Here is an 18,352-nt window from a genome sequence, read left to right as displayed (position 1 = left end):
AAAGGAGAAACCAAGTTTCATTATTACCGATACAGTCTATACTCTCTTCCTTACTTACAGACATTCTATACAGATATCTTATTTATTTCGTTTCGAGTCACAAGAAAAGCGTAGTCATATTATGTTTTTCTTTTTCCTTTTCCGTATCGCTTGTGTTTTAAAAGAGAACGGACCTCGCTTTTCTTCCATCTCCAAAGTAAATAAATAAGACATTTTAACGATGAACGTAACACAATTCTACCAAAAATTGGAGCAAAGAAAAATCATCTTGTCTTACTCGTCGGTACACTTGACGTAGCTAGACTCGATTCGATTGTAGCCACAATTGCCATGCTTCGTGCCTTTATTGTTCATGTCATAGCACTGTGCGTCGGAAGAGGTTCCAGTAGGTCCCCATAGCAGCTTACATTGGTCATTATGAGTTCTGCAAGAGCCCTGGTAGCAGAACGCTTTTCCCATGCTGCATGGTTCACCGTCCATCTTAAACACGTCCACGGGACAATATTCGCTCTGGCCAGTGCAATATTCCGGCAAATCGCATTCGTGCTCGGCGCTTCTGCATTCGGTGCCCGCTGATTTCGGTCTGCAAGTTTTTAAGTCGCAACATTCGCCGGTGGCGCAGCTCGCATTACTATGCAACATGCAGGTGGTCACGTTGCAACAGGGATTGTCGCAGTTCTCTTTCAGGCCACAGTCGCACTGTTCCCCGGGTTCCACGAACCCGTTACCACAAATCGGGCTATCGAACAGTTTCTGCGGTTTGTTCCTCAAACAATAATCCATGCCGTGCTCGAACGCCAGAGCCAGATGCTCCAGAGAACAAGTGGACCAGTGCGTTGGTCCCGACGAGCCGCTCGACGATGCCATGATGCATCTGTAATCAGATGCAATCGAGCGTGTTTAGACCCCGATGTTACTCTAGCGAAAATGACGGTAATCGTAATGACGCCATCCTGCGAATGCAGATCGATGGCCTTGTTTCACAGAGGACCGACGAAAGACCGTGGGATCACGAGATTCGAACACCAACTATACCATACTCATTGTCTGATTGACTCGTTCCTTTTTATTTAAATTTTTCTATCGCTGTTGACATCCATTGGCGTCGTTGCCACGTTACTCGCTCTAACGTACAGTTCGCGGAATAAAAGAAAATTGGCCACGTTTCAACATACGAGCCATTGGTCAACTGCGTAAATTGAAAAGTACAGAGAGCGATGTTGCGAACGCTTGAAAATTTACTTTGGAATTTACTATTATTTATGTCGCCTTAAGAGCAGGTCGTTCGTTCCTCGAAAACGAAAGAGAATTTCATTCTGATCGTGTATTTATTTGATGAAACTAAAGAAATAGAAAGCGAAGTTGCGGCTTCTGAATTCAAAGAACAAGCAGAAGACAACTCTTCTTGCGGAGCGGTAACAGGCTGTCGATGTTTATGTTTCGTAGGAAATTTAAAGCTACAAGAATACGTGGAACGTAAGTCGACGGTATGCAAAAATATACAAAATATACAAAGTAGATTGTTAAACAAAATCAAACGGTAAATAACAATCGAAATGAACTCACTTTTCTTCGGGACACTCGCAATCAGCCGAGTCGTGTTCCATACCGAAATTGTGACCCATTTCATGAGCGACGGTAGCTGCTACTAATCCCACGACGTTCGAGTGATCCATCGAGACACCACCGGAGAATTCGTACGTGCATATTGGTCCTTTAAGCGCTTTTCCAACCACGCCTCCTTCGAAAGTGATTCGGCTAAAAATATATTTTATATTTTTACAAATATATATGATACGCACGTACAGCTTGCGTCTTATTTTATATTTTTGACAGCAGCTTTCGAAGCATGTGGTTAAAAAATATTTTCGTTTCTGGCTTACGTCAACAGCTGGGCGTTATCGTTCGGTATGTCCTGGACCAGCTTCTCCCTCCTGTACCGAAGGAAATTCGAGAGGGTGGTGTCCCCGTTTGGAGACAGCGCTATTTCATCCGCGTCAGACCAAACTTGCACCCCGACTAACGCGATGAATATGTTCAGTGGCATGTACAACTGAAACACGATGCATTCTCGTTTTATAATCGACACGTTATCTTAGTAAAAATCTATACCATCGCCCGTATGTAAGTACGCGTCTGACAATGTTCGCGTATTCATTTGAAAAATTCAAATATTCAAAAAGGCTGTACTAACTGCATTGATAATGTTCGCGATATCCTTGCAATGTTGATAAACCTTGTCCACGTTCTCGTCGAGAGCGATGTATTCCTTTTTATCGATTACGAGGACCAACTCTACGTATCGGGAATGCCTGTTAGCGTTGTAGGGTCCTCGAATCGCTTCAGCCGCTCTCTTGTGCTGGAAGAAAAAAATTCAATTCGAGATATTAAACGAGAGTACAACGATTCAGCCGATCTTGCAGCTACAATAATTCGAATCTTTTATCTTCCAATCGAGCTTTCATTCGCTTCTATCGAGAGAAGGATTTTCAATGTTCTAAGGATACTATCGACACAAAGTTACGTATCTTCAGAAATTTTCGCAATGATGATACAAACAAGTAATTTTCCAGTGAAAATGACCAATTACCCAGGAAGTTACATTGATCGAGCGTCTAACAGTTAAACTACGTTTCCTAAGTATTGGAACATTGTTGGTTACAATGTTCTACTACTGGCAAACTTTAGCAAATTATATCTTATTTACCATTTTACACGTTACGAGCTATGACGATAGATTTACAATAAAATAAATAGAAAATAAAAACAGTGAAAACCGTTAATATCGGTAAGTGTGCTAACAATTTATCGCCGATAAAGCTACTTGTACAGTTGAAGAAAAAGCAAAAAGAAAATGAAAGAAAAACAACAGAGAAGAAGAAGAATCAATTCGACACGAGTGTGCGAAGATCAAGAGTATTCGCGAATGTTCTAAAAAAACCAAAGTAATCCTATGATCAGAACAACAGAACTTAGAACAACGTATCTTACCCTCGTGGCTCTGTTGACGATCCCGCGGTGTTCATAGCCGAGAACATGGTGCGGCGTTCCTTCGTAACCTGTACCGAACAAAAAACTAAGATCATCGTCTCGGTCTCGGATTCTTGGTAAAGTTAAGGACAAAGAGAGGAGGGAGCCGGCAGAATCTTGCTCCTACATTCGTTAAGACAGTTAAGGAGAGACCAGTCTTAGCGAGACAGGTCCTCCAGGCCAGGAAAGGAGCGCGTGCGCTGCGACGAACCAGGCTAACGTAGCTCTAGATCGAACCGGTCTCATCATCCGTGAGACTTCCTATCGAGAGCTAGGAAGGACAAGCATCGAAGGATACGAGGATATGGTATGGAGGAAGTTTAAGATATCCGTGTTACGAATTCGCGAAATTCTCGCAACATTCCTTGTCGTTGATCAGCGACGAGCTGAAATATATCGCGAACAGGCTTGGAAAGTGTCGTAATATCGACGTTTCGGATTTTAAAACGGTTAGGAAGAACCTTTTACTCTGAATTACCGTTACGTAGAACCGAAATGTCCAACGTATTGTCTGTTCGGTGACGTATATGTACGTCTACGTACACTACCGTGCGTAAGTATTTGTACACTTGGCGTAACTCGATCGAAGTGTTCGCGTTTCTCTTACATTTTCGACGTAACGATAGAACAATGTTTTTCTATTGTCAATTCTCTGTTTCTTGCCCTAACTAGGATCGAACGTTCAGCTAAATCGAAGCTGAAACAGGGGATACACCTGCATCGATAGAATATTCCATAGTTGTCTCTAATAAATAGCTGAAATTTATTTACGAAATTTATTATTAATTTACAAAATCCTTTATAAAGTTTTAGAGCGCGACTGGAAACATACGTTCCAAACGTTCTAAGATCTTTTAACGCTGGATAGACGCCTCGAGTCGTTTAACTTTAAGACGTTTCAACACAAGCGACTTTCATCCACCTTCGATTATAGCTTCTTTGTTTAAACTAATTAACGTCGACTATTGTTTTTGGCATTATCGATCAACTACATATCGTTGCCCGAGGTAAGACCAGAGGCGATGCTTAGATTAAACAGCTTTATTCGAAGTGAGTTTTAAACATTTCCTATTATTTGAGAACGTGCAAATATTTATACACGTGTGGTAGCATATATATATATATATATATCTATGTGTATGTGTGCCTACATACGTACATGCATCCCTGATAGTTTGCCAGGTTTGTTCTCTTTTCTCTAGAAGTGTCTTAGTACTTGCGAACGGGAATGTACGTAATGGACCTGAATTTCGTCATTCGCCTATCATCCATCATTTTCATCTACCATTAAAATTGCATTAAGATTGCGATAATTACCACAAGTATGATTGGCAACCAGATCGCTGTGCTTGTAGACGTAATGCTGCGAGTCCAAGGATTCTTGTTCCGGGTGGATGTGGTGCAGGTTCTCGCCATCGAAAACGACACCACGCAGCCCTCTGCACGTAGACACCGCTACCCAAGAACCAGGAACGTCACGAACGCTACCTTGATAGTGGCATAGTTCCTGCGAATTTCAATGGAACATCGATTTCGTTAGTGTCGGCCCTCGTCGATTGTCCGCGACTGTTCAAACTCTGGAATTGGCGCGGACGGCTCGGAGTTAGCTGGCAACTTCCGGTTACCGTTTACAAAGGATCGTCGCGATAAAAAGATCTGCGATGCAAATGCGAACGGATAAGAATTTCAGTCAAAGTTTCGTCAACGACGACGGAGAAGAGGCTGGGACTAGAAAGGGGCCGAAGAAAGGAATGGAAGTTGACGCGGGCGTTACATTTTAGCGATGCAGGAAGTAAAGGAGAAAAGTTAGACCGCCGCCTAAGAAGGATTCCCATTCGTCGGTCCGGACGAATATCCCGGACGTGCAGTGTTCAGCCGTGCGTCCGACCGGTACAAATATAGTTGGCCCAGATTCCCATTGGACCAGCCATTTTTTCCTTTTCCTTTTGTATCTCCACTTTCCAAACAAGAATTCGCCGCGCGCGCGCGATTCCAAGAGCAAGCGTCATCGGGAACGTGCCTCTCGCGGAAAAGTGATTTATCGGGCGATTATCATGAAATTATCGGGCTGCTGCCGTGCAAAAGCATCCGGATGTCTGCCTATTTTCGACCAGTCGTATTTCAATTACAAAATTGCGCGGATAATATAATTGCGATGATTTCACTTTTTATAATCGTCACGGTTACGTATAATAGCGTTAATTGGTTTTTGAAAATCCACATGGAATAACAAAACTGGTGTGCGCAACTGCCAGGTCAGAGAATTATTTTCTCTCTCGATAAACTCTTTATTCTCAAATTTTTTCATTTTTTCATTGCATCGTAAGTCGGATTAAAAAGCGTCAGCGCGATCAGCGATATTTAAATTATTTAATACGCGTCTGCTACGAACGTGGTACTAGGTATAATAAATAGTAAAATATATCGTCGCTACGTTTTTTAAAAGACAATTTACCGATTTCACGATACAAAGATCGCAGGTGTAGCTCCCAAATACCAGTTTATCCTTCGCTCGTACACATCGGAAATACACGTACACTGGTCCTTTAATTTACGCGGCGCTTCATTTACGCCAGTCTTTTCTTTACGCGGCAGTTTTTACGCGCGATCTTAATTTACGCGGCTAGTCGCGTCAGTGCCGTATGCGATAAGGATAAAAGTACATTACGTCGCGCTATCTTTTCTTTCGCGCTGACAGACGTTATTTACACGATTTTCATTCGCGTAAAACGAATCCATGTGGAACGGATACCGCGCGTAAATCGAGAGACGGGTGTACTATTGCTAAAAATCGATCAAAGCCTCTAGATTCTTACGTAGAGTAGCGTAGGTTGACTCGCGTCTCCTCTCTCGGGGGAAAATCTGGATTTCCGAAAAGCGAAATTTTATCCAGCGCAAACGTAATTTCGCCAAAGTTTCTTTTTGCAACGCGAGAGGGGGTGGAGAAGCGAGACAAGAACAAAGGGCTATAATTACTGGCGTTTCGAGTGCGAAACCTCTGAAGAGCGTTCTAACTAGTTGAATTCGCAGAATTTCCCCCATTTAAACGACCGAAATTAGCTCGTCCGTTTGGCCGCGACTGCGAGGGCAAATAAAACCATAGAGTGCAAGAGAGAGAAAGAGAGAGACAGAGGCAACTGGACGTGCCAATTCATTTATTCAATTGCATAAAACGTGGAACGGACGAAAACAGGCGGCGCAACGAACTCGACGATACGCGGCCGACCGATGTTTTATTCCCGTTCATTAACCGTAAATAACGCGACACGGTAAAAAATTTATATCAATGTCGGGTGTTTGAATCGTTAAAAAATGTCGACAGCCATTTTTCTTCCTTTCCGCGCATCGTATATCGAGGAAAGGCCGTTATTTTCCTCGCGTGATTCACGGGGCGAACGCGATCCTAACGGAACTGGCAGAGTTACGGCTCTCTTCGAAATGAACGAATAGGAAACTTACCTCGAGAAAACGTTCCTTTCTTTTTACGATTTTTGGTAATGCGCCGTTTGCACCAGAAACCATTATAAAGACAACCAAACGATTTTAATCGATCATTCTAACGAAATATCCTATTTTAGACAAACATTTTTTACACTCGTGCAATGGCCACGGTGAATGTTTATCGACGAGATCGATCGTATCAAAGGCCGACAGATGAACCGACAGATTTTTACGCATTCGTGCAAAATCCGAAGTAGCAAAAATGCATACGATATACGACAAAACTATATCACATACCTACGGTAGAATATTCGTTACGACTTCTAATAGGTAAAACGAATCTTTAACTTCTGTCTCTTTTATTGCGCCTACAAAAATGTAAATTTCCACAGAAATACGCGCTTCACTGATAAACGATAAAAAGGTCGATTTCATATGGAAACATCGTGAAATATATATCATCGTGCCGAGCTGTCCCTAAACGAACACGATCGTCGAGTAGACAGCTCCGTCGTGAAGATTAGTTAAATGTTTAACGTTTAAAGAAAGAACAAGCGTGAGCAATGTTCGGGTTCGCTTATGCCGTGCACGCTACTCGTCAACGTTATTTAAGAGTGATCGATACTCTCGAAACCGTGTCCGTCTATAGCAGGGCGTCCCGTATGGTTGGACAGTGAGTCAGCGTTATCGATTCCAACATTCTTTGCACCTGTATACTTGGCCAACGATCTCGTTTCCAGCAACGTTCCTTGAAATTCGGTTGTACATAGTTCGCCCTTAATTATCTCTTCCAATCCTCTCGAGCCGATTCAACGTATCGAAGAGCCGATTAATCGTGTCTGCTTGCCATTCGACAGAAACTACTTTTTGCGGATGAATGGACGCTCAATCCGTGATTCGCAAGCTCCAACGGGATACTTCTCGAGAATCTGCTTACTTTTACAATGTCACGTATATCGCAAATTGTTTTCAGTTGTCCAAAAGTTATTACTTGTACGTAGCAATTACTTGATTCGTCTGATTTATTTTATTTGATCTATGGATATTTATTTGATTTATCATAATTATCATTATATAATATCCAAGGATATTATATACGTTCCCTGTGGTTCAGACGATTCACCTGGCTCGGATATCGTCGAAAGTATCTGCAGCCTGATAACATCAGCCGTGCAATTATCCTCGAGCATCGCATTAGCCGATTTCGAGATAAGAATTCAGAATGTTTAGCGAAATAATGGTAACGCGAAATATATGACACGGTAGTGTATACGAAGCAAATTGCAAAGATACAAGCTGAAGTGGAAGGCAAAGAAAAGGAACACGAATCAACGTGGCGATTAGACGAACTCCATTATTACGTTTCACGCCTTTCAAGTTTAATTAAAAAAAAAAAAAAAAAAGAAAAAAAACTGAAAGACATTAAAAGTGTTCGGTGGAGCTAGGATGATCTGGAACTGTATAGAAAAGCGTGAAACATAGGAGAACTACACTTACCACTTTCGAGGGTGTGTGCACCACGTACGTGCCTCGATGCTGATGACGCTGCTGATATCCAACCGGTATTAGATCGGTGTTCAATCTCAGGTCTAGGACACGTTGCACACCGTCTAGTTCGAAAGCCACCGTCAGCACGTCAGCGTGTTCGACATCCTGGAAGCAAAACGGCAAGGACAAGTTAGCGTAATGGCAAAGCGCATTTTCCTATCGCGAAACCGCGCGTTTCCGCGTGAACACGCGATAAAACTTCTTCGAATCGGTATTCGAACGCATTATAATCGCTTCAAAGTTCGACATTATGCACCTGTTGCGCGGCACGACGTCGAGAGCTACCGGGATCGAGATAAAAGAAGAAACACATCGCGATCGCGTGGAAATGGAATCCGCCGGAAAACCGAGCCAACGGGCCAATTAGCTTCGATCGCTGACCGACCGGTTTACCTAGCCGGAAAATACTTTCCCCCGTTAACGATCTCTAGATTCAACGATCCGACGATAAAAAGCTATTATTTCGACGTTGCATGCGCCACTTTGCTTTTTAAAAGCCAGATTTCCCCGGCCTGTACAACAAAGAGCGCAATTCGCCACGTAACGCCAGATCTTCCATAAATTACTCTTTCTAGCTATTAACATTTTCCGTTATTTATATTTGTACGCAATAGAAACAGTTCGCGCAATTGATGCTAATTTAGGCAATTTTTTCAAACTGTGAAACTTGCTCTCTTGGCACGCGAGAATATAACACGGAGCTTCCTATATCCGATCTAACAAGCAGGCAAAAATACGCGGATAATGGAATTTTCGAATAGTGTTAGGTCGTCCGAAAAGTTTCTTTCGTTTCACAAGGAAACGGTGGATGCGCAACATTTTCTGTTTTATATTATTTTATCGAATTACGTATTATCCATTTTGTTTTATCGAAATAAAGATCGCAACGTTCGACGGATTAGGTTTCACGTTTGTACGAACCAATCAAAAACTCTAAGATTCTTAATAGATGCACCTTGGTATGTTACCAACGAAACGATATATCGCGACCTTACCTAATTACCTGACACGACGGATCAGATCCGCAGACTAAAAAGACAATACCCTTTAGATTTAAGCATTAGATTCAACTAGAATCAAACGTACTATAAACTCTTATAATCCAAGTTACAGTACCACGCCAAAGTAATTTACTTGTGATTCTCGATGAGAATTGATTGTAAAAAGTTTACCAAATAAAAAAAAAAAAAAAAAAAATGTTTGTATAAAGATGCACCGCTGTAAAAGGCGTTAAATTTTATTCATCGAAATAGAGATGACAGAAATTGTCAAGTTCCAATATCTAAATATCCTATACTTTTAACGCAACGTAACTCCGCAGTTGACCCTCGGCTGACTGAAAATTGATTTTTATTCACGAGCGTCAAATGTCTGATCTCCGTTGCATGCTCGAACTTCTTCTTTTTTTTTTTTGTGACCGATTCGCGGTCGAAGGTGGGGCGAAAAGTCGACCGGTTAAAAAAATTTATATTCTCTGCAGCGATGGAGCTCGAAGTCGACTGGACGGGGCTAGGCGCGTCGAGCTTTTTCCGGCGAGTGTTTACGCGCGCGTCGACTAGGCAAATGAATTTACGAATCTTGTTTGCACCGTGCCTCGCTCCAATCCATCCCATGTTTAATTCATAGGAAATGCGTGACAGCTCACTTTTCCACGAACAGGAAATATCCTATCTTCGTATCGAAGACACGCGCATTATCATTGTTGACATGCCGATGGAACGGAAGTGGTCTTACGAAAATCAAAACGATTTAAAAAAGAAGTGGCAAGAAAAACGAGATAAATTATTCTACCTACTTTTGTTCGTTTCGCTTGGTGATTGCGAAGGGAATATTTAGATATGATATTTGATACAGCGCGCGTGTTTCGGAAATAAGCAATGCCACGATTACGACGGTCGATATCGCGGAAGGTACAGTGAAAATACAACGAACGAACGTTTATATTTACGTTTCGATATTTCCGAAGATATTACAACGAATATGAATAATTTTCATAAACAAAATGAGAATACCACGACGAACAAAGATGCTACGAGCGACGCGAAGAGGTCTTAAATTAGGAAGCTAAAACAGTGGAAAAGCATGCATTGTATACGCATGAATGCAACGTATAAAATTTAAATAAATTATTATAATTCGTGTTTTTCATTCAAGAATTCATTTTGTTCTATTAAAGTCGAATAGTAAATTTATGTTCGGGAATAAATTATCCACAAATACAGGTATGTGCTTCGATACGTGTTACATCGAACTGATCTTGAATACGATGTCGAATAAATCAGCTTGTTAGCACACTTGATGGTGTCGAGGAACGCGTTAAGAAAACATGCTTTAAACCCGAATTTGAAGAACAAAACAACTTGGATAATTATAATGGATGCTTGGAAAAATCGGAAAATAAAAAAGGTCCGAAAATAATTTCTTACAATTTTTCTCCCTTTACTACTTTAATCCTCATTTTTTGTGTGCTCTTTTTTGCAACATGGCGTGCAATGAAAACCCTCTCCCAGGTCAGGCTACGTTTCAGATATTCCGGGCACGGTCGGAGGATGCAGCCTGGATCGAAGATAGATGATCCACGGAATTCTACCGGCGTGGATTCTATCATCGTCGTTGGACAGTTAGCAATCCATACCTGGCCGATTGCCAATCTGGGAAACATTTCTCGATATTCCAATTGCTCTACCGCCATGACCCGTGCTCGTTCCCTGTCGATATCGAGAAACTAATGTGCAAACGGGTCAGGCCTTTTCCACGATTCTCGCCGGCGCAGGTCGTTTTTAACCGGTCCATTAGCAAGTAAAACTAACAATGCTCGGATCGATTTTCTCAATATCTCTTTACGCGGCTATGCCTCATTCAGGTTGGCCGATTTATTCGAATTCAAGCCGCTGGAGTTTGAATAACATAAATTTAAGGAGGAATATGTAACGAAATTTGAAGAAGAAAAAGGCAGTGCGAGAGACGAAAATATTCCTACGGTAGGTTTATTGCAGAAATATTGGGTTGGCAACTAAGTGGTTGTAGATTTTGTTATTAGTGCATATTCGATGCACTCGAATATATGTGACTGACCTATACACAGACACTTACGGAAGTTAACGCATGTGCGTGTGCATAAACCAAATACCTGCAGACATCACGCAGCGTCGAAACAACTTCGAAGGAATTTTGAACGAACGGGAAGTAGAAAGCTAAAAAACCATAAAGAGTAAGTATGACATTCTGGTAAAATACTCAAAGCTTTAAAAAAGAAAGGAATTCGATTTGTTGAAAGCATCGGAGCGTATTCCCTTAGTAGCACATATTATTATATATTATTGGGGTAGAGAAAGGTCTTCCTGGGAGAAAGTAGAAGATTGTGAAAATAGTTGGCACGATATTTTATACAGCAAAAAATTTGAAAGAAAGAAACGAAATAGCTCTTTCGAAATTACCAAGGGGAAACCCTCTTGGTAACTTGTATTATTGGAGCAGGAAAAAGGAGTCCCTAGGGAGAAATCGCAAAAGCTGGTTAAAGAGAGAGATTTCGTGGAGATTCTCATAAAATTGATCCTCGCGTCTCGTCCACCGCGCCCACCCAACTATTGTCATGGAACTGTGTTTCCACGAAATGTCCTCCATAACGCTGTCCTTGATTGCGTTCTCGTTTTGCAGGAAACGAGCCGGGAACACGGAAGGTCTCGTGACCGATCCTTTTGCCAAAGTATTTTTGCCACGAGGAGCGCCGTTCCGTCCCATTGTTTCCAGCGTTTCCGCCTCGAAGGACGTGGTTCCACGAGATTCTTCTTTCAACTATCCAGCGTTCAACTGCCAAACCAACAAGTTGACTTTGCGTCCGTATTTTCGCGCAAACTCTATCTACCGATGCGTGAATTCTTCTTAATTTCCTGTTACGTAATTTCTATAAAACCTTCTTTAATCATTGGCTGTGTAACATTTTTCAAATTGAGTATAACGATCGTAACTGCGATAGTGGACCGTGTAAATCGCAGAGTCAGCCTGTGATCATTGAAACGCGTTAATGACTCGCTATGTGATTTTAATCGCGCGATGTCTCGTTTCTTCGATTAACGTGGTGCAAGCGTTAACCAATAGTCTTTATCTGTTTATCGATCGTCTGGAACTAAGCTCGAAGAAAGATATCTCGTTATTTTATCGTGCGACTTGCTTTATCGACAGTTAACCTTTAGAAGGCAAAGACTGGATCGATTCCTTTTCATGCGCGTATTTTACCTTTATTACATTATCAAGTTATATTTGCACCGCAAGTATTCGAACAGTTTCGTAACTATTATTTAGAAATTCACGAAGAGCCGAGCCTAATTGAAAACTAAGGCTGAACTTAATCTAGAAATGTGTGAAACGTCGAACTGTACGCCTTAATCGTGATGCAATAATTTAACGCTTTGACTGCCACACAAAGGACAAAGGACACTACGGGAGTATTTTTATTATTCGAAGCGTATAATGGCAAAATGATAACAACATTCTTCCCCAATGTACCGTTTATCTTATTGGTGGCACCTTGGTATCAATTGATAGCGACACGTTATAACAAGACTTTGTTCGTTTCAACAAACCATTCGCATTCGTCGTTTCGTCGTAAGCAAAACGCGCAGAATAAATCGTTGAAACGTGTAGAAGATATTAGTAAACAGTATTATGATTATCTTTAATTACGTTTTCCTCGGTTTTCTCGTGAACCTTTCAATTCTTTTCTCAGGCCTGGTCTAAACAAGCGAACCGAGATATTCGCAGAACGTCGTTTCGTTAAAGCGCGCGATCTACCGATACAAAACCTGGAAATCCAAAATATGCAATTTTTCATTGTACCGCCGAAAAATGTCGATATCAGCGCACGTTACTCGATACCGCGATGGCAGGAAACACGCCATAACGAAAGCGGATTTATCGCGTTAATTTTGAAATAAACACCTGGTGGCGAGAGGAATTGCAATTAGCGTGGGCAATCCCGAATGCGGTTACCGCGGTGGTTAAACGCGAGAGAAGAATTAGAGAGGAGGGTTAACGTTAGGATTAACGAAAATAATTCGAAGGTGAATCGTGGCCGGCGCTTGCTAATTGTTACGGCGATAAGCCACGCGAAAGACGCGTTAATTATTCGAACTGACGGGTTTCTTGGAAATTCGGTTGGTTAACGAGCTCGTAGCGAGCGTGCACAATGTACGTAACGTACAGAGGGGCTCTTTGTAGGTGCTGTATAGGATGAAAGGCATCTTTTAATCTCGCCTCGGCGACTAGGTCGACGGTTAGAAGAACATTGAGGATGAAGGAACTGGCGTTTCCGTGTCCTAGAGGCCTCTGGGACCGGGGCAAAGGGACCGCTCTACGCTTCCGCTAATGATTAACGTAATCCACAAAGAAATTTCCATTGTGTTCTAGCAAACGGTCTCGGTTTTTCAGTCGGCCACTTCGCACACTTTTCTTTATCGCAGTTGCAAGCTACCCGATAGTTCGCCGGTTCCGCTGCAGGCGAACCTGTTCCTCTGGTTGTTACATGGTGGCAGATAATTATCGCGCGAAGAGGTTGCCAACGAGTTGTTTGCATTTACGATACAATGACTGGTAATCATCGATAACTATAAACCATGACCGTAGAGATAGCTTCGAACCAGTTTATCGTTATTCGTTTAGGATGGACGAACATAGACACCCTTGTTCGTGAGTACCAAGGCCTGTGTGTGTAGTTTAGATAAACCCATAAAGAAAATACCCTGACTCGTGTGTAGTGGAGATTCACCGAGACTAAGCTAATCCAAGCTGCGCCACGGTGAATCGCAAAAGTTCTCGACACACGGACCCTTTCTGTCTGTTTCAAAAGCCGCGACGTCGATTTTACGATATACAGCTGATCGGGATCGGTGTTCTTTCGTTTGCGATAGCAGGCGAGAAAAGGATGTTCAGAAGGACGCGGTAGACCTCCCCGAGGACCTGGTGCCGCACGATGCGCCTAAGATCTACGAAAAATTGTTCACGAGGCAATCTCGCTCTAGGCCAAGCTAAATGGACCTTCGAGGCACTTGAACTTGGCTTCGGTGAAAACGCTTCCATATATTTGTAGAGAATCAATTTTTCAAGTGATTGGACTAGTTTAGCTTGCCAACGGAGATGGTTCCGTATAAATGCATCGAAGCAAATGCCCTTAGCTTGCCAATGGATCTTTAACTTTACGAAAGTATTCGATACGTATATATGGCGTGCGTTATTCGAAAAATTGAAAGGATTTTCCAGATAATCTAGATCGATGTTCGCGATTCGTACGAGATCAGCACGGCGAATTTCCCTTATCGATGCACTTTTTAGTCGAAGAGTTTCGTTGCTTTCAGTGTACACGCTACGGCACAGCAACTACTCTATTTTCCTTTGCGGTTGCAAACTCACGAACCGCATAAAGGGAATCTAAGTATATACACGATCTGCCTTTACCTCTGTTTGCCTCTCTCTTTCGCCTTTCTTCTTGGCATGTTGCATCGTCGATGAGATCATCGAAGCTCGATAAACCAACAGAATTCACCGACAGTTAACCAAAGAGCGTCCTCCATTCTATGGCTATGAATACGTTTTTGTATATTACGTTCGACCGGAAATTTCCTTCCATCGCCTGTTATCTTTGCCTTGCTTTTTATCCTAGCGATACATTTTATTTAGCAGCAGTAAACGCGGCGCGACAATCGAGTTATCGGATTACGGCGATAAGAGAAATTAAACAATAAAAAATACTTCAAAATCTATTCGATCGAATTAAAAATTCGGTCGAACCATGCACACGGTTAAAACGATAAAGAGTGCGAAAACAGTTGAAGAGTTTATCGAAGAATTTTCTATCGAAGGGCAATTTCCGCTGCAATTTGCAACGACTACGGAATTGCCGACAATAATCCCCTTATACATCTGCCTCTCTCTGTTAAAGCAAGAGACGTAAACCTTTTATAGGAATACGTATTGATGCCTCGATAATCTTATAAAATTAGAAAAACATCGGCGATAAACAATTTGGAAATTTAATGACATCGTGGTCCTTGGGGTTTTTCTGCGTTTCCGGCGTCAAATACGCGAAACGACATAGATCTTCAACTTGTGACAGAAAATATTAGGTTGTCCGAAAAGTTTCTTTCGTTTTATAAGGAAATAACGAATGCACAACATTTATATTATTTATATTATTTTATCGAATTACGTATGGTCGGTTTTGTTCTATCAAACTAAAGATCACAACGTTCGACAGATTAGGTTTCATGTTTATATAAATATGCGTTGTTGTAAAACACGTGTCTGTAGAAGAAAGACACTTTTCGGACAGCCTAATAAATGTTATCACGAATATCAATAGCTTTATTATCGATATTTATTATTAAACGAAATTGCCACGGTGAACACGGAATAGGAATAGTCATCGGGTTTCTCTATTACGCTGGGCCACATAATCAACAAGCCGTTACGAATTAGTCTCGCGCATCCGATCGTTTTCTCCGGGGAACCATTGGAAAATCGAGATCGCGTGTAATCAGTGAATCGAATGATGCTGGCGCGAAGAGATCAGCTGCGAGTTGCGACGTATGGTAAGCGACCCTACGTAGCAGGAAATTAGATTCGTCGCGGCGGACAGACGCGCTGATAGCGTTCATTCTTCCCCGTGATAACGAGAAACGAGGTCAATTGCCTTACTTCGTTGACGCCGCGAGATCGCTGTTACTTTAGTGTCTGTAGCATTAGGCAACGAAGCGATTCTTCTAATGCCTCGGCCACTATATACCCGTTCTACGATTGTTTCCTCGTTCTCAATTTCTACGCGTTTCTTCGCTTCTTTTCCCCTTTCTTATACTTTCTCTCTCTCTCTTTGGATCGAATTAAAACAAAACGACTTTCGGCTCCGTTCGAGTAATCCTAACACTTCGCCTTTCCGATTGCCGTTTCAAACAACCACTCCCGTTACAAATGTATTCCCGTTACGGTCCGAAACTGTTTCAACGATTTTCCCATGGCAATTGTCTATATCGTATCATCGATGAACACGATATAGCGCGGCCGTAAAATCGTCATTAATCGTAATAATATGAAGAATGTTCTGCTCGTTATATTGGAAACGAGATCGCGAGACGACCAATGAGCGTTCGGAATTTTAATTATTTTTACTGCCGTAGCCTCTTCGTATATTGCGCTAACGAAATTCTCGTATAATTCCAACGTTTCGTTTTCTGTCCTAAACACCGATAACACGTAAGAAGAAACAAGTGCGAGCTACTACGTTTAACATATTCTAACGTGCAAATAAAGATTTAACGAGCGAATAAATTCGAAATCAATTTCCTTCCTGTCTACTTCTTCAATCTGCCTTTCATTCGTGTTTCGCGGATTCATAAACTCATAGATAAAATCGGTGCCTACTTTTACGCGACCGCATCTTCTACTTTTTTTTATCGGATCGTGGCATTTCGCGATCCTTTCAAACCGATTCATAGCGCACACGGATTAAGCGGAAGCGGCTAAGAGCGTGCCATGTTTGAGCACCGGGCGATTTATTTATCTCGGCTGTCTATGCTAATGTTTTCGAACTGGTGGCAAACAGCAAGGCAACGTGCACGCGCATCCAAGTAGTTCTCTCTCTCCGGCGGAACATCGGACAAACTTTGCTTCTCGCTTCTATTGGCTGTGTTTACCTGCAGCCGCGCGTATCGTTTTGCTCGACGAGAAGCACCGGAATCGCGTGTTACGTGGAATCGCTGTAACTCTCGAACTGTGCGGTGCACGTGGATGTTTCGATCAACCAGACACCCGACTCTGGCTTTCACCATCCACATACCCACACAGTTTATCTTTGTTCTCTCTCCTTCCAACCGTTTTGCAACTTCCGCGCGACGAGCTTTTTCCTACCGATTAAGCAGCTTTCGCGTAACAGGTCCGAAAGGTCAAATTTCGGTATCACGTAGTATTCGTTAAAATCAGCATCGGTATTCGTAATCGAGCATTCAAATATCATTGACAGGCAGTGGATTTTTACGTATTTATTGGAAATTTGACGGTGCAAAATTTTACGACACGAAAACATCGATAAAATATCCAAAGGACAGTGTCTTCTGTGATATAATATTTGATAGGTAAAATAATTTTCTATCGAGGATCTACTTTCGTAATTAAGTATATTCGTAAAAGTATAAATTTGCATAAAATTTACATTGATCATTAGTGGACCGTAGGTGTTTATGGAAACTCGTATTTTTCTAACTGTAATTTACAAAATGCAGATACAAAAATGTTTAATCCGTTGATACATTATAAATTCTTAATTGTTAAATAAATCGTAAACTGTTGGTCTTGTAAAGAGTTTACTTTGAATATTTTATATACGAAGGGTAAAAACGAAGAATTTTAACGCATTTTCAGTTTGACATATTTCCGTATGGTCATGTGTGTGCTGTTTGCCGCTGGTTATATCGCATTAATTTTCCCAGCTTTACAATAATTATAAGAAATTGAGTTGCACACGGCATTTTTCATTTCACACGGTTTAACGTACCATATATTATCTAAAATTACAAGTAAAAGCTGAGGATGATGCAGAATAAAACGAAGGATAAAAGGTTTCATTTTCACGCGATATCTATGAGAAAGTACGAAGTTGCCACGTTGTATTTACACCGAAGAATAAATTTTCGTTCTCCGAGAAATGTTCAAATTTCACATTCCTTTCTCCCGTGTACCCTTCGCACTTTTGCCTGTCAAGTGCGTTCTACGCGTTCTTTGTACCGTCAAACTTCTCCTAAATAAGCAAATACCTGCGCTCTGATAATTAGTAGCTGCGAGTATTTTTATGTTGTTTGATAGGGATTCGACGATACTTCGCTCGGTTTCAACCACAGACTATCCTCGTCCATCTACCTCGCGTCGAAAATACTACGGAGCCGCTTCGTTTATTTTGTTTTCGACGCATCTCGCGTTAAGAGGATTCATCGGCTTAAAAATAGCTCGGCACAAAACACATCTCCGGAACAGCTTCGGAGCGAACATGATGCGCGAACGAAAACCGTGACGAAGTCCGTGATGGAGCTTACGACGCGATGGAAGCTCCAGGCTCGGCTTCGTCGCGGTCGAATATCCTCGCCCTGGCGTGTCATCGATGAAATTTCTGCCGCGACCTCTCGTCTCTGTGCGACAGGTAGGTCACAGTTAATGCTGCTATTCTGGATTACGTATTCGCAGTGCGGCGCGACATTTGCATCGAAATTGTTGCAGCGTCGACGCGGCGGCCCGTATCTAGCATTCCGAGTCGGCTGCGTAAATGCGGACATGTGCCCGAGACAGTCGCAGCGTT

The 18,352-nt window shown here is 42.0% G+C and overlaps 1 protein-coding gene across 1 annotated transcript in view; it reads right to left on the bottom strand.

The window, feature by feature from the left end:
- LOC126924279 (uncharacterized) overlaps positions 1–18,352 on the bottom strand; it is a 70,104-nt gene that overhangs the window by 9,230 nt on the left and 42,522 nt on the right. Inside the window, exons 3-9 of the mRNA XM_050738578.1 lie at positions 7,969–8,124; positions 4,348–4,537; positions 2,992–3,059; positions 2,195–2,359; positions 1,884–2,053; positions 1,567–1,758; positions 278–874 (exon numbers count right to left, since the gene is read on the bottom strand). Of these exons, the coding sequence (XP_050594535.1) occupies positions 278–874; positions 1,567–1,758; positions 1,884–2,053; positions 2,195–2,359; positions 2,992–3,059; positions 4,348–4,537; positions 7,969–8,124 (1,538 nt within the window). The remainder of the gene's footprint in view (positions 1–277; positions 875–1,566; positions 1,759–1,883; positions 2,054–2,194; positions 2,360–2,991; positions 3,060–4,347; positions 4,538–7,968; positions 8,125–18,352) is intronic.

Source organism: Bombus affinis, chromosome 14, assembly GCF_024516045.1.
Source record: "Bombus affinis isolate iyBomAffi1 chromosome 14, iyBomAffi1.2, whole genome shotgun sequence".
Classification (NCBI taxonomy): domain Eukaryota; kingdom Metazoa; phylum Arthropoda; class Insecta; order Hymenoptera; family Apidae; genus Bombus; species Bombus affinis.
Note: the sequence above shows the minus strand (reverse complement) of the source record. Positions and strands in the feature narration are given on the sequence as shown.